This window comes from Micropterus salmoides, unplaced genomic scaffold (assembly GCF_014851395.1).
Source record: "Micropterus salmoides isolate LMB-PRFRI ecotype aquatic unplaced genomic scaffold, ASM1485139v1 Ms_hic_scaffold_15, whole genome shotgun sequence".
NCBI lineage: Eukaryota > Metazoa > Chordata > Actinopteri > Centrarchiformes > Centrarchidae > Micropterus > Micropterus salmoides.
Window position 1 is genome coordinate 21,598,028 of NW_024040596.1, and position 15,231 is coordinate 21,613,258.

The window sequence follows — 15,231 nt, forward strand, 5'->3', positions numbered from 1 at the left end:
GGATAATGTCAGCAGAGCTCAGACAGTACACTCAGAGTTACATAACAAACACACACACACACACACACACACACTTATTTTATCCATATTTTGCCATTAATCAAGCTAATACTAATAAACTAATAATGTAGTTAGCCTGTTGCTGATTGTCTCAGTGGTCAATGGCGGTACTGGAATAGAAAAATCCTTTGAAGCCTAAAAAGGATTTCCCCATAGACCGCCCTCATAAAAGAGCAACACCTGTAAACAACCCCATCTGCAAACATGGTCAATTATTACTCTTTTTAATATGACTTTTTAGTTTAGTCCTGACGATTCAATATTCATGTCAGAGTAGGAGGCTGGAGGCAGGACAAAAAAATTGCGCTTTATAGCACTAATAAGTGTGTTTGTGTGTAGGGCTGAAACAATTAATCGATCAATAGAAAATTAATCGTCAACTATTTTAATAGAGAGCTGAAGTGATGACGTCACATCCAGGCTAGCCTCTGTTCCTCTACCTTCTGTAACTCAGTGCAATCTCTCATCATTTCTTTCATCCATCTTCCTGAGAACATTAAGTGTGTTCCTGAGGTGTGAGGTGAAGACAAATCAGCTCCACTACAGCTTTTAGCATTAGGAAGAGAAACCTTCATGACTTTAACAAAGTTACACAACAATTATTTTGTCAGCACAGAAAAAAACTACAGCGCCCATAAAGCGTGGGTACCTATGCCATCGTAATTTGGTTTCGTCCATATTCATAAAACTCTCCAACAATTTTTTCAATGTTCTAGTTAATTTAATAATCTCTGCTATCGGAAAACTTCTACAGCGTTCAGTCCTCTCTGTTATTAAAGGCATGTCTAAGCTAACTTGGAGCCTGTTGACTCGCCTCTTCTGTAGAGCCGTGACATTTATACTGCAAACATCTAGGGCTTATATGAAATTGAGCTTGTTAAAGGCCGCTTAAAAACTTAAATATTGAACAAACAACAACATGAGAGAACATATGAAGCGAGCCACACAACATACGGTTGAGAAAGGCTCTGTTCCAAGGATGGATTTTTAGCTTTTAGCATTATTACACATTTGAATGAGATTTTGTCACTTCTGGAACAGAACCCGGTTTGACTTAAGCTCTCTATAATCCAACATATACTAAAATTCAAAATATTTGCTAAAGATACCAGATTAGATTCTGGTCACTTATGATGGACATTTCATCAATAAAACAAGAAAATAAAGGCAAGATTACTCTATAATGAAAATAATGTTCAGTTATAATTTGTTTCTGTATTTGACATGAAAGACGGCTTTTATTTTGAAGAACAAACTAGATTCATGAGGGAAAGAAGCACAGGACAGACATGTTTCACAGCAGGTGGACAAACATCTGTACATGAAAAAACAAACTCCTTAATGAGACGTATTAATCCACTTTAATCATCAGAAATACTTAAATCCATCCAGATTTCATTGTTATTATTTATCTGTCCTATCCAGATTTAAACCTCTATTGTTTTACAGCCCTGCTATAGACTGTATGCAGGATATCACTTTTTAATTAAAACTCTAATTCAAATCCATTCGAGAGAATTTCTTGTTAGAATTTGTTGGAACATTCTGAAATAGTGAAAGCCCTACTATACAGTATAAAATGTCTAACATATTTTATGTTTACTTGGTAAAAGTTATTTATGTCTACAAACCTTTAGTTGATACTTTAAGTGCTGACCTGTCCAGCATGTTTAATCTCATCTCTATGTCCCGCGATGAAGCCGGGCCATTACTAACTTACTTTTAATATTCTGAACTTCTTTCTGACCAGTCGATGAACAGCAATGGAGCACAATAATTTAAAGTATTATTATATAGCATTATTATGTTCATTTAATTTATTGTTCGCCTATTTTATTTGGATTATTGCTGCATTCATGTACTGATGTTGTCATTTTATATTGATGAACTGACTGTTGTTATTTAATAAGCGGTTAAGGAAATTGCTTGAACTTTGCACCCTCACAGCAGACATATAGTGAAAGACATATCAAACACACCACATACATAAGGTAGAAGACAGGGCAAAACATTTTTTATTTTCCCTATTACGGGGAAATAAAACGACAAAAAGAGACTTTACGCTGCTTCTCTGTCAACTGGAACTACACTAATACAATACAATACTAATAAATAATATCAGCAGTAAAAAAAACAGATCCATCAGGAATATTGTATATGATGATAGCTGATGAACCCCCACTCTCATCTATGAAATACCCTCCTGCTATTATCAAATACCAAATACCCAAAAGCACCCACCCCTATTCCACCCGGAGAGGCCAGCGTCCATATGTCAGGGTCACAATGTGTGGGCGGTGGTCTGTCTGATGCTGCTTCATGTTCTGCTCATTGTGTTCATTTAATATTATGAATATTAAAAGTTATATTCTGCTGAGCCACGTGAGAAATCAAATCTTCAGGTAAGGAATCCAGTGAAGGTTTTTTTTAAATGCAGGACAGACCACTTACACTGACAAGGATAAAGGTTCCTGTTGATGCTTGGAGCGTCACATAATGAATGTCCAACGAAACAGAATTAATTCAGATTAAATTTAATGATGATGTAAACACATCAGGAACTGCAGGAACGTACACAGTACAGTTTTTTAAGGTAGCTCTGAATGCTTACGTGTTGCTCAATAAAGCTGCTTTGTAAGTAAGCTATTGATGTGTGTTTGCGTGTGTTGAGCACAGATTCTTTTCAGTTTTTCTTTCTGTTATTTTCCCCAAACCCTGTCTTGTTTTCTTCTGGTCTCCAGTCGTTTATGATGTGGAGTCGAGTTTTTGGAAGAGTGAAAGGTATTTGCTCAAGAATACACATTTTTAACTCGAGCAAATGTGCCTCCATTTGCCAGTGCCAGCAAAAAATTAGAAACTGAATGTTTCGATAACTGTTCTTCGCTAATGATGATTAGCATTGGTGCTTGGCAAAACTCCGAGTCAGTCATCAGTGCACCAAATAAATGTTTCACATTCACACACAATTTCACTTGCACTAGTGCTACAATACCAGCTAAGGTTACAAGACACAGTACAATAAAGGACAAAGTTTATCATGATCACAATAAAGTAGATGAAATGAAATTGAAAAAGAGAGACAGACTTTCCATCCACCTCAATGAAGATGACTCTGATCTGAGTTGACAGGACCTGCAGAGTGGCTACATACACACATGCGTGATCGCGAAGAAACACACACACACAGTGTATTGCCCGTCACAGGTAGCGTGTTGGTTCCAGATGGAGACGAGTTTCCCATCATGCCCTCACCGACCCACTGTGCCAACACACACTGACACACATACAAATACAAGCACACACACAAATATACGGTATATTTGTAATGTTGGTATTATAATAACTGTGAGGACCTTGTACCAACTTCCACTCACTGCCTGGACCTTCGTCTAATTATTAACTCCAAAAACACTAAAAACATATAAATCCTAGATCCTAAAAATAATTGGTTAAGCTTGTAGGAACAGCCCCACAATACACACACACACACACACACACACACAGTGGCAGTCCAGTCTCATGGAAACCAGGCCATGTGGCTCACTGTGGGGAGGTATGGATCGTAGTTTACACACACACACACACACACACACACACACACACACACACACACACACAACACTTGTACTTCTATAGTTGTGAGGACCTTCATTGACACAATGTGTTCCCTAGACCCTTACCCTAACCTTAACCATCACAACTAATATGCCAAATATAAACCCTTACCCTAACCCTGACCTAAACCTAATTCTACCTTAAAACCAAGTTTTAATCTTCAAACAGTCCTTTGAAGGTGTGAGGACCGGCCTTTCCAAAAAGGTCCTCATTCTGTTGGTTAACATCTAGTTTTGGTCATCACTATGTAGAAAGTATACACACACACACACACACACACACACAGGCTGCAGCGCTGCATCACTTCACACTAATTGTAGATGGAGGTGATACAGTTCCAGTTATGAAGTTAGAGGAGCTGTGTTTTTCCCCCATTCTGTATATACATTTAAAATTTTAACTACAACCTCAAATTCTGCTACAGTAGTGAAGGACTGTAGGAAGTACAGCCTCATGACTACACAGTGTGTGACATGGTCAGAGGAAATGGGGGAGACTGACTGACCATCGCCCTGTGTAGCATGGGCGTGTAGAGCTGGTAGTCAGAAGCTACTGTCTGACTCTGGAAAGACAGAGTCTGGTGGAGCTTTGATAGTCACTAGAAGCACATTAATGACCCTGTGAAAGACTCATTGTGTGGGTACCTGTGTTGTAGCTTGGCTAGTGGCTCTACTATTCAGTTTCAGTAAATCTTCATAGCACTGCTGTCACTGTAATTCAGCCAATATCTTTTTAAGCCCTGAATATAGCATGGTTTTTGACTGGCCCATGTGCTGTGTTTATTGCCACAGAAGCGGAATAAATCTTAAAGCTCATTTTGAGCAGCCGTCATTACACAGTAAAATACTTAGATTTCTTGTTTACTAACTGCAAATTTGGCTGGGTGTCATTTGAAATTCTGTCATACTAATGCAGGTACAACACGTGAGTTTCTCTACCGATACAAACAGTCTCTCTAGCTCTGGTAGCACCTCTCTGACAGACAGAGAGACAGGCTGCTGGGTGAGACAGGATGAATTCATGTATAGAAATAAACAACAACAGCTGATCCATTTATATAGAAATATCTCATCAACACACACACAGCATGCTGACAGGCTGACCGTGTGTGTGTGTGTTAATCTCCTCACACTGAGAGACTCTAATAACCCCCCATGGGCCGAACCAACTGCTCTATACTACTGCCAACACACACACACACACACACAGTGCTGGCTTAATGACATTAGCTTGGATGAAATACAGCAAAACAGATTGGCTTCAACCACAAACACACACACACACACACACAGTATTTACACCTTCCTGTTCCACTAACCAGTTCTGCCTGAATGGACTTCAAAGAAAAAACACAAACACACAACACAGGACATTACCAAAATAATCAATATAATGCTATTTTACCACAACATGACAACACAAGAGACTGTGTTAACCTTTAAATCATCTTTCACACTCTTTGCTCCTTCATCCTCTTCTCATCTTGCAGAATAAAAAACTAAATGTGTGTCTTTAAATGTGTGTTTTTCAGTTGTGTTTTGTTTTAGTAAGCCGGAGATATAGCCAGCGTGATTTCAAGCTTCTGCTCCTGCCTGTAAAACACACAAGAAGGAATCTCTTTCTGCCAGCTTCTGCTGTGATCAGAGCTGCAGGAAGCCAAAAGGCAAATCTAGGTAGAAGATGTTAACAAAGAAAAATAAAAAAACAATTGATACTGAATCGATTCACAGGTCTCAAAAAATGTTTTTGTAGGTTGCAAACACGCATTGCTCAAAACTAAAGTTACAATGTCAAAACTCTTCACAGAGTCAGCGAAACAGAAGTGTATGTGGACCAAACTGTGAATCATTTTTAATTGCTTTCACACAAAATGCATTCAATGACCACGTTGTCCAAAATCTATTAACTTTTTTCTCGTTACTACTTCACCACCTGCAAATATATTTGCAGCACCTTTTTTGCTGCAAATGTAATGTCCTGTGTTTTTGTGTTAAAACACATTCAAAACTGAATTATGGCAAATATCCTGCTTGTCGGCAGTAACCAGACTGAAATATATAGAAAATCTTTGCAGAATATTTACAGTAAAGTTTATGTTTATGTCTGTGCGTGTAAAAACTGTGAGTGGTGTTTTCAAAAAAGTGTGGCTTAGTGTAAAGCAGGAAATGTGCTTGTATTTCAGCAGAATTGGTTCAGGGGGTAGGTACATGAATTACAGGTTGTGGTCATTGTGTCCCATGCCCCAGTGTTAGCATACAAACAATTTTTGCTTACAATTGCTAACAAGCATTTTTCAGTACTGAAAGTGTTTACTTTTTCAAAACTCTTCTCGCAGTGAGCACAACAGAAGTCTACGTGGACCAAACTGAGACTGACTCTTGCCTTGCTGTAATACAAAATGCATTGATTTAACACAAAAGACATTCAATGACCACAGCTTTCAAAATTCCAAGATTCTTTTCTCATTCAAAGTCAACCACCAGAAAAACCATGTGTACTCACAGCCAATCTTGCAAATACTTATATAGTCTTTTTAAAACTGTTAAATTTAAGATCAAAACCATACATACATTCAAATGGACAGCAATTACATACCCCATTGAAATACATTCAAAATCCTAAAAAAGATAGTTATGGAGACAAGTAGTGAAATAGTATTGATTGAAATTATGTACCCCGTGACCCGATCCCGGATAAGTGGATGAAGATGGAAGGATGGATGGATGAATTATGTAAATGATACCAATGACACGTCATTTCCATCTCAGTTAGAGCCCTATCCCGGTCTTTTCACCTAGTGATCTCATTACCACCTATAAAAGGAGACATCTTTGGAATGTTTTGTTACACCTCTACTTCAAAATGGAGCCTGCAAGAGACGGAGGAGAAAGAGTGTATGGAGAGGGACAGGATTCTGCATTTGTGGTGGTGTAAGACAACAGCAGAGATGAGCAAGAGCTGTAGTCTCTGATGATATTAGGGTTACTGTGGTAACCAAGTAATCAACCATGGGCCATCATTGAAGGAGACAGGTCTCAGAGAGTAGCCAAATGTGACCCGTTCAACGGTGGCATCAATTGTCAGAATCTTTCAGTGAACCAACAGGTAAAATATGTATTCTGAAAAGGCATAACTGCATATTACCAAAATTTAAATCTATTGCTTGTGTGTAATTCTTGTATTTCTTCTTTAGAACGACTAACCCCCACAGAGGAGATTTCCTTTAGAAAGTCATGGAGCTGGAAAGCCATCACACACACCATGTTTTTATCTATGTGGACTTGGCAAAAACATGCTGTGGGTGTCCCAGGCCAAAGGGGTGCCAATGTGTGCAGTGACATTTATTTACTGTAAAATAAGACAATGTACACACTTACAAAATATATATATTTATATATATACACACACACAAACACAAAATGATTTACTACTTCAAAGATCTACTGTAAGTGTTGGTAGTTTTGGTGTATTTTGGGTGTGAAATTAACTGTTGTGCAAGCTGCATGAAACTGCAAAAGTAAACTCAGTACTGAAAAATGCTTGTTGGCAATTGTAAAAAACTGTAAATTACTATGTGCAATGATATAGAAAAAATAAAGGATATTGAAGCAAATTGCTGCATTTCTGATTCATTCTATATTTTAGCAAATACACTAATTACATAGCAGCGCTAGTTAGATCAGTTCTGCCATATCTCTGGGATCAGCTGCTCATGTTTCTGTTATGATAGCTATGACTGGTCAGAATGTGTTTTATTATGCGTTTATAAATTAAATACCAGAACAGCTGTCTGAGTGGTGACACAATATTTCTTGTTCCAAAACAGAGTCACAGTGGAGACTAATTTGGTAACACACAGTCCAGTTTTCAATGACATGGGCTTATAATTATGTAAAAGCGAACGTGATTATTTATTTAATAAAATATACATTATTTGTTATATAGTTGAACGCTTGAATCCACGTTGATAAATCAGTTTCCCGACCAACAAAGCAAAAATCAGTTGAGTAGTGATCATTTGTGAAAATAATGTTGATAACACAATAACTGCATCTTCGTTTCTTTACAAGTTAATGTTGTGGGTTACATATATTGTATAGTAATACGAAGTGAGTTCATCTTTAAAGATGTCAAACACTTTTGGCACATTTTGGATTTAACAACTTCATAACTAGCTCAGCAAGACAACATTTAAGTATTTTTGTGAATACTTTGTACACCATCACCCAGACACTAATGTTAGCAGAGAGAAGCACCAAACTCCAGCATTAGCAAAGGAGCTGGCCGACACTGCATACTGCACCAGACACGTGCAGAGGGGGGTGCGCTGGGTGCTTGAGCACCTGCCCTTTTGCCCTTTGATGCCCAAAGTTTTTTCAATGCAAAATGTCCTTAATTTATTTATTTTTAAATTTGTAAAGGCCCTTTTGTGAAGGCCTGCCCAATCAAACTATTAGTAAAATTAATGAATAATTTTGCAGTAAATAAAATGACCCACATGATGACCTTTCACCTGATGACCTCATCCATGATGAGCCCTCACATTCAGCAGCACTGCCAACAGGACACCTTCAATTCCACCGGTAAGAGGGGTTTGACGCAGTGTGCTTGTTGTGGGTTGTTGGATGGATTTTACAAGAAAGACGCAAAGAGAGCATGCACAGTAGTAACCTTAGCTGCCGGCTAACACTATGCTGACAGCTAACGTTACTTCTGTACACAGATAAACAAAGGTGCTCTGTTCACTTCATTCTTGCTGTTTGAAGGAGAAAATTTTCACGGGGGTCGAGAGGTCTGATCTTTTTTATGTAATTTGACTAAAAACCTTTCACTTGAATGAGGATTATTACAGTAACTTAATAAAAGCCTTGTGCCTTAAAATAATTACAACAACATTGGTAAAACAGGCTTACTGATACTTAATCCTCCACTTATAGCCTACTTATCAGCCCTTTTTAAAATTATTAATAAATTCAGAACAGTGTTGGAATAGATTTACATGAAATGTTAGTGTGGAAGATTAATGCTAGTTTATTTATTTAAATTTATGATTAGACATAAAGTCAATAAAAATCCAAAGATATCTCAGATTCACAATGCAATATATAAAATCATTATCACAATATTGCATACTGCAGACACACAAGTAAGCAACACTCAGACAGAGTCACACACACACACACACACACACACACACACACACACACACACCTCTGTCTATAGATTTGTCTGTCTCACCCGTACCTCTGCCATGCCCTCCCTCATCCTTTCCCCCATTAATGTTTCCTTCTAAGATTATTTCCCATACTTTTTTTGAATCTGGTATCTTATTTCCTCTACCTGCAGCTCTTGGTGTGCAGCAGATTCTGTGAGCATCTCCCTCTTATTTTTTCTGTAGCAGTCAGCCTTGACAGCGGCTGCAGCAGGTGAGTCACTGTGAGCCAGTCCCAAACATTCAACAGTCTTTACATCTTGTCATGGTCACACAACAGTTTAATCACGTAATATATATCCTATGTTTGTTTTAATATCTCTAGTCTCAGATCATCTCCAGTAGTATCAGCAGCAACAACAGCAGCAGCAGCAGCAGCAACAACAGCAAATACATTCCCAGCAACCCCTCAACAGCAACTGTTCCCTGTAAGTTATGTCAGCCCACAGTGTTTTAAAGCTAGAGCTGGGTATTCCCTGTGTTTCTTTTTCAAAATTGTATCGAAACAGAAGCATCTGTATACGCATATGAGCAAGGAATATATAACAATATATTTATGTATCGATATTTTGAGAACAGCCCTATTTTAATCCTTGTTCCATGTGCCCTTTTTATACTTTGAGCACCTGCCATTCCAAAGGTCTCTGCACGGCCATGCACTGCATCACTTTAAAAAACTCCAGCCAACTCTGATCATGTGGAAGATGACTCAATTTCCCCATTTTCTGTCTGTTTTTTTTAACTACAAAACAAATAGCCCAACTTTTGTTACTTCAAAAGACATTAACCCATGCCAATAGAGAGCCTAAGTCCCTCGCTTCCACTTCCAAAATAAAAATAAATAAATAAAAAAAAGTTGTCTCTTGTCATTGACTACAGTACATATTTTTTCCGAAATAAGGTCCCATGGTGGTCCACCGGAAGGGGAGGGACTTAGGCTCTCTATAAGACTCTGTGAGGCTGTACTTACACAGCAGTGTTTTGAACTACATGCTAACAGCATCGGGCGGCATGGTGATCTGGTGGATAGCGCTGTGGCCTTACAGCAAGAAGGTCGCGAACCCCGGTTGCCCCCGGCCTTTCTGTGTGGAGTCTGCATGTTCTCCCCGTGTCAGGTTGATTGGTGACTCTAAATTGTCGTGAGGTGTGAGTGTGAGTGTGACTGGTTGTTTGTCTATGTGTGGCCCTGCGATGGATTGGCGACCCGTCCAGGGTGTACCCCGCCTTTCGCCCGATGTCAGCTGGCACTGGCTCCAGCCCCCCGCGACTCTGTACGCAGGATAAGCGGTTGACGATGGATGGATGGCTAACAGCATCATGCTAATGCTAACGATGACAACTGAATCGATGATTTGACGTCAACCAGCTGAGTTTTAAACAACCAGAAAACCAATGTATGTAGCAGAAACAACCTCATATCTGCAGTAATATAGTGTGTGTGTGTGTGTGTGTGTGTGTGTGCATGTGTGTGTGTGTCCAGACGTTATGTTTCAGGTGGACTAAACATGACAGAACTTCTCCATTACAGCACCAGCTGCCTCAACATACACACAATCTGCCTGTCTGTTAGCAGGACAACTGATCACCATGATAACCTGCCGTGGTGGTAACTGACCTGAGGGGGTCTCAGGGGTGATGGGGGTCCAGGTCAGTCTGGTTCGGGTGAGCAAGACATCGTGACTCTTCTTCCCCAGTTTGAAGATCCCACGTAGCACAACACACTCACTGACACACAAGCAGAGTTTATTTCAGCCTTATCAAAGGTCTTAAACTGATATGGAAGAAATACCTAGTCATTTATATACATTTATCAATAAAGTGACTGATAAATAAATCATACTGATGATACATATTGTTTGTCATAGGTAAGTCATAAGCAAACAAACTAAACACCTGATTAAGATTAGAACTAACTCTAATCTATATATATCCATCTGATGCTGATAAAGTTTTGTAAACCTCATTAATTTTGGAACAAGATTAAAAGTCTACAGTCATGCTAGCAGCTCTGTAAGGCTGTACTCAATTAAATGCTAACATCAGCATGCTGATGTTTAGCAGGTGTAATGCTTACTATGTTAACCATCTTATTTTAGCATGGTAGTATACTAGCATTTGCTATTTAGCGCAAAACACAAAGTACAACTGAGGCTGATGGGAATGTCAATAGTATATAGCCTAGCTGTGTGAATCTGAGCTATATTATAGAAAAATATTTATATTTTAAAAATGTAACAACTTTTTGTTACAACTTTGTATTACTGGCGGTGCTCTTTATTTCAAGCAAGGCAAGTCACCTCCATTATAATACCCTGCAGGAAACACATTCTACGTCAAACATCAAAAGTACGGCTGAGGCTCACCAAAGAGTTCACCAAAGTTGATCTTGGAAACATCCGACCACATTTAAAACAAATTTAGCCCAACGGCTGTCAGGTAAAACTCTCCAAACCTCTAATGGTGGAGAATAATGTTGAAAATGGCTTTTATGTTTGTTTCATGTATTAATTTGAGGAAGCTTAGGATCTGTTCAGTATTTATGGGAGGGTTGCAAAACGGGGGAGGCGCGTCAAATAATTTTTAAGCACAGGGGATTATTATTTGTTTTGGTATCTCCCACTCCTACCTAAACCTCATTAAACCTTTTGCCCCACTAACTGCCACAGTACAGCTGGACGATCCCCTCTTCATCACAGAATTCTTAGTGTTATTTCATGTTTTATTACAATGGCTTTTTGTGTGTCACTTGACACCCTTTAGTCTGTACCAACTTCTATTGTGCAGAGACGGCATGTCATTCGATGTATGAATGTCATGGAGAAACAGGTGATGTAGTACATGCGATGATGATGAATGTAGCCTACTAGCCTCTCATCCCGCTGTTACACATCGTTGCAGCTGCCTCTGAAGCCTGGGGCGCTCTGCCCCAGGCCGCAAAGCATTGGAGGGGATTCTTTCAGATGATGATTCGAAGCAAGAGGGATCTTGGTGAGACTCTTGCCATGGAAAGTGAGCCCTATGCAGAATGAGGTTTCACAGGGCAACTGAATATCTCAAATTTATACTGACCGCTGCTTTAAGAGTGACTCTTCACTAATTAAAGTAAGGTTGGAAAAGGTCAGCCTTTACTTTTTATTTTCTCCAATATTAGAAGGGTCATGTCCCCCAATAAATACCGTGAAAAGTCCCTTACAGTCTATTCATTGCTTACAGATTTTCAGCGTGTCAATCCAGCTACTTTTATGCACAAATTGCCTGTGCAAATAAAAACAGGTGAATGGAAAGGCACAGAATAATTAACATTTTCTCTTGCTGACTGTTGTGAAAATTAAAATTTGCACTACATTTGGGTGAAAACCTGACTTTTGAAGAGTTGCAGAGAATTAGTCTGAAACTGGGGAGCATGATGCTCTTCAGCTGACCTGAAAAGTGAAATGCATTTTGGGTATTTTCATAGAGGTACCTGTTGAGCATCCATATTTCTAATAAAGTCTAATAAATCCTTTCTTTAACTTTTACTTTGTAAAGTAAAGTTTTGACTGCTGGGCTTTTATTTTTAAAGAGTTTTGTTAACGGACTTAAGGATGTCTGTCGCGGTGCAAACTCAACTCTATTATTTCGTCTGATAAACCATTCATATAGCTCTGGTTCTGTGTGGAATCTAAAACTAAAGGAACCTCAGCACCAACACTCACCTCTGCTCCTCTTCTTCCTCCACCACCTGTTGCTCTTGTTCTTCCTTCTCCTTCTTCTTCTTCCCGCTTCGTTTTGCTTCCTTCTTCTTCTTCTTCTTCTTCTTCTTCTTGTCCTTCGTGCTGTCTGTCTGCTCTAACTCCAGCGCATCCTCGGGATCCGACATTTTTACTGGCTGAAATGATAAACAAACAAACAAACAAACTCTGCGGTTATGAGTTTTTTCTTGACTAATAAACAAAGCGGCAGATGAACATACCGTAAGCTGATCACCAGGCTATGGTGTATTTCCGGGGTGTCGTCGCTATGGAGACAGGCAGCAGCTTTAATCGGGCACGCGACAGATCCAACGGTGTCAACGGTCGTGCGCGCTCACGTGTGTGTCATTCTTCCAAGCAGGAGTGCGCACACTCAATAAAGGTATGATTGATTAAGACTTTTATGATTGATTAATCCCGGTGTTTCCAGTTGTGGGGAGTAACCAGCATAGATTTTCTCAGATTGGGCCTACTATACTTTTGAGGTAGGCTACTTGTACTTTACTTGAATGTTTCCATTTATGTTAGGCTACTTTATAGGTACTTTCACTCCACTAGGCTACTACTGGAAATATTATAGGCAACTTTTCACTCTACTTCAGGGATTTTCCAAGTCTGAGATTGTGGACCTCCCCTCAGACAAAGCTTGGGAAAAGGCGCCCCCTCACCCACCTTAGTTTACTTGCTCAGTTTCTCAAAAACCTGGATAGCTATTGGATCATATTTATGTTATTTGATCCTAGACACTCAACAACTGAGCCAAGATACAATAATATTGCTGTTTGACATAACTTCAGACCTCACCAAATGCATAAAAAAGGTCTGTCCTATGGCATTTATTATTGTCTGACTCTGATAAAACACAAAAACCATTGTATTTCTAAACTGTTTCAACACGTAGGCTATACTTAATGATCTCCTTTAGATATGTAGGCTAATACTTTTACACTTCCATTCTCTGAGCCTCCCCTGAAACTGCCTGCCTCACACTTTGAAAACCTCCACTCTACTACATTTATCTGAGTGTAGTTGGATTTATTTTGCATATTTTTCGTAGGCCTACTAAACATGCTGCATATAATGGGCCTACATTGTTCTCCCTCCTGTCAGGTCAGTACAATTGAGTTCTTAAAGTTTTATTTTCTTATTTAAAAATGCAAAATATCTGTCAGTGTTTTCGGGTCATTAAATAGACTAAGTAAACATTATTTAAAGAAATTTCCAAAAAAATTAATTTTGGAGGGAAACTTTGGGGTTACATTGCCATAAAGCAACACTGTACCATAAAGGTAAAGAATGGAAAAAGAGAGTTATTACTTAAAGTTTGAATACAATTTCTTAAAATACCAGTATAAAATACAATAATTTTACATTTTTAAATATAAAATATGAACTCTTTACATATGTTTATTTGTCTGAAAGTTACCCTCAGGCAACATTGTACCATTGTGGAACCACCTATAGGAATGAATGCAAAAAAGAGAGTACACATATTTCAACAAAGTTTACATTAAAAATCTTTCAATCTAAACATCAAAAACATGCTGAAAATCAAGACAGAGTTACCTTCCATCAATTCATCATTTGTGTTAGATTTAAATGTCTCTTCAGTTTTCTGGTGCCATTTCAGATATGTGTTACCTTGCAGCTTTTTTTAATTAACCTTTATTTTACCAGGAAAGAAATCCATTGAGATTTTTAATCTCTTTTACAAGGATGTCCTGGCCAAGATGTGAAACAGCACACAGTGCAAGGTGTAAACAAGGCATTAATTGTTCAGCAGCATTATTCATAAAAGTAACAGTATTATTGAATTATTTAAAACAAAGTATCAGATAAAGAGACATAAAAGCACAATGAAATTTAAACATATCATAATTTGACTAAATGTCACAGGTGCAAGATGTGTTTGAAACCTCTGACAGTTTTTGTTTAAAACTGGATACAGGAATAAGAGACTCCAACTTCAACTTGAGCTGCAGATCATTCCAAGACCATGGGCCAAAATAGGACAGACTCATTTTTTCTGACTCTGTACGCACAAAGGGCACATTAAACCGCAGCCAGCTACTGGCCCTGAGACTGTGTGTGTTCTGGAGGGCAATAAATTTACAGTAGATATATGATGGCAATTTTCCTAAAATGGCTTTGTATATGAAAATATACCAATGCTTCATCCTTCGAATATTGAATGAAGTAAATCCAGCCAGAGTATATAAAGTACAATGGTGAGTCCTATAGGGTGAACCTGTTATATACCTCAAAGCAGCATGGTAAATGGGGTCCAGTTTAGCTAAGGTAGTGGGACAAGCAAATCTATAGATGGTGTCTCCATAGTCCAGCTGTGATAAAAACAAACTTGTTACAAACCGCTTACGGGAAGAAATAGAAAAGCATGTTTTCAATCTATACAAAAAACCTAGAGCAAATTTGAGCTTTTTTATCAAATATGTAATGTGATGTTTAAAATTAAGGTCTTTATCCAGCCAAATACCAAGATATTTGTATGTGTCTACGACTTCTATGGTATCACCATCCAGAGTTTTAATAGGAGGAATGGGTACAGCAGAATTATGAGAAAACAACATAACTTTGGTTTTGCTAGCATTTAGG

The 15,231-nt window shown here is 38.5% G+C and overlaps 1 protein-coding gene across 1 annotated transcript in view; it reads right to left on the reverse strand.

The window, feature by feature from the left end:
* The window catches only part of cerkl (ceramide kinase-like), a 39,615-nt gene extending 26,722 nt beyond the window's left edge, over positions 1-12,893 (reverse strand). Inside the window, exons 1-2 of the mRNA XM_038719733.1 lie at positions 12,583-12,893; positions 10,503-10,612 (exon numbers count right to left, since the gene is read on the reverse strand). Coding sequence (XP_038575661.1) covers positions 10,503-10,612; positions 12,583-12,746 — 274 coding nt within the window. The 5' untranslated portion in view covers positions 12,747-12,893. The remainder of the gene's footprint in view (positions 1-10,502; positions 10,613-12,582) is intronic.
* Positions 12,894-15,231: the final 2,338 nt, after the last annotated feature.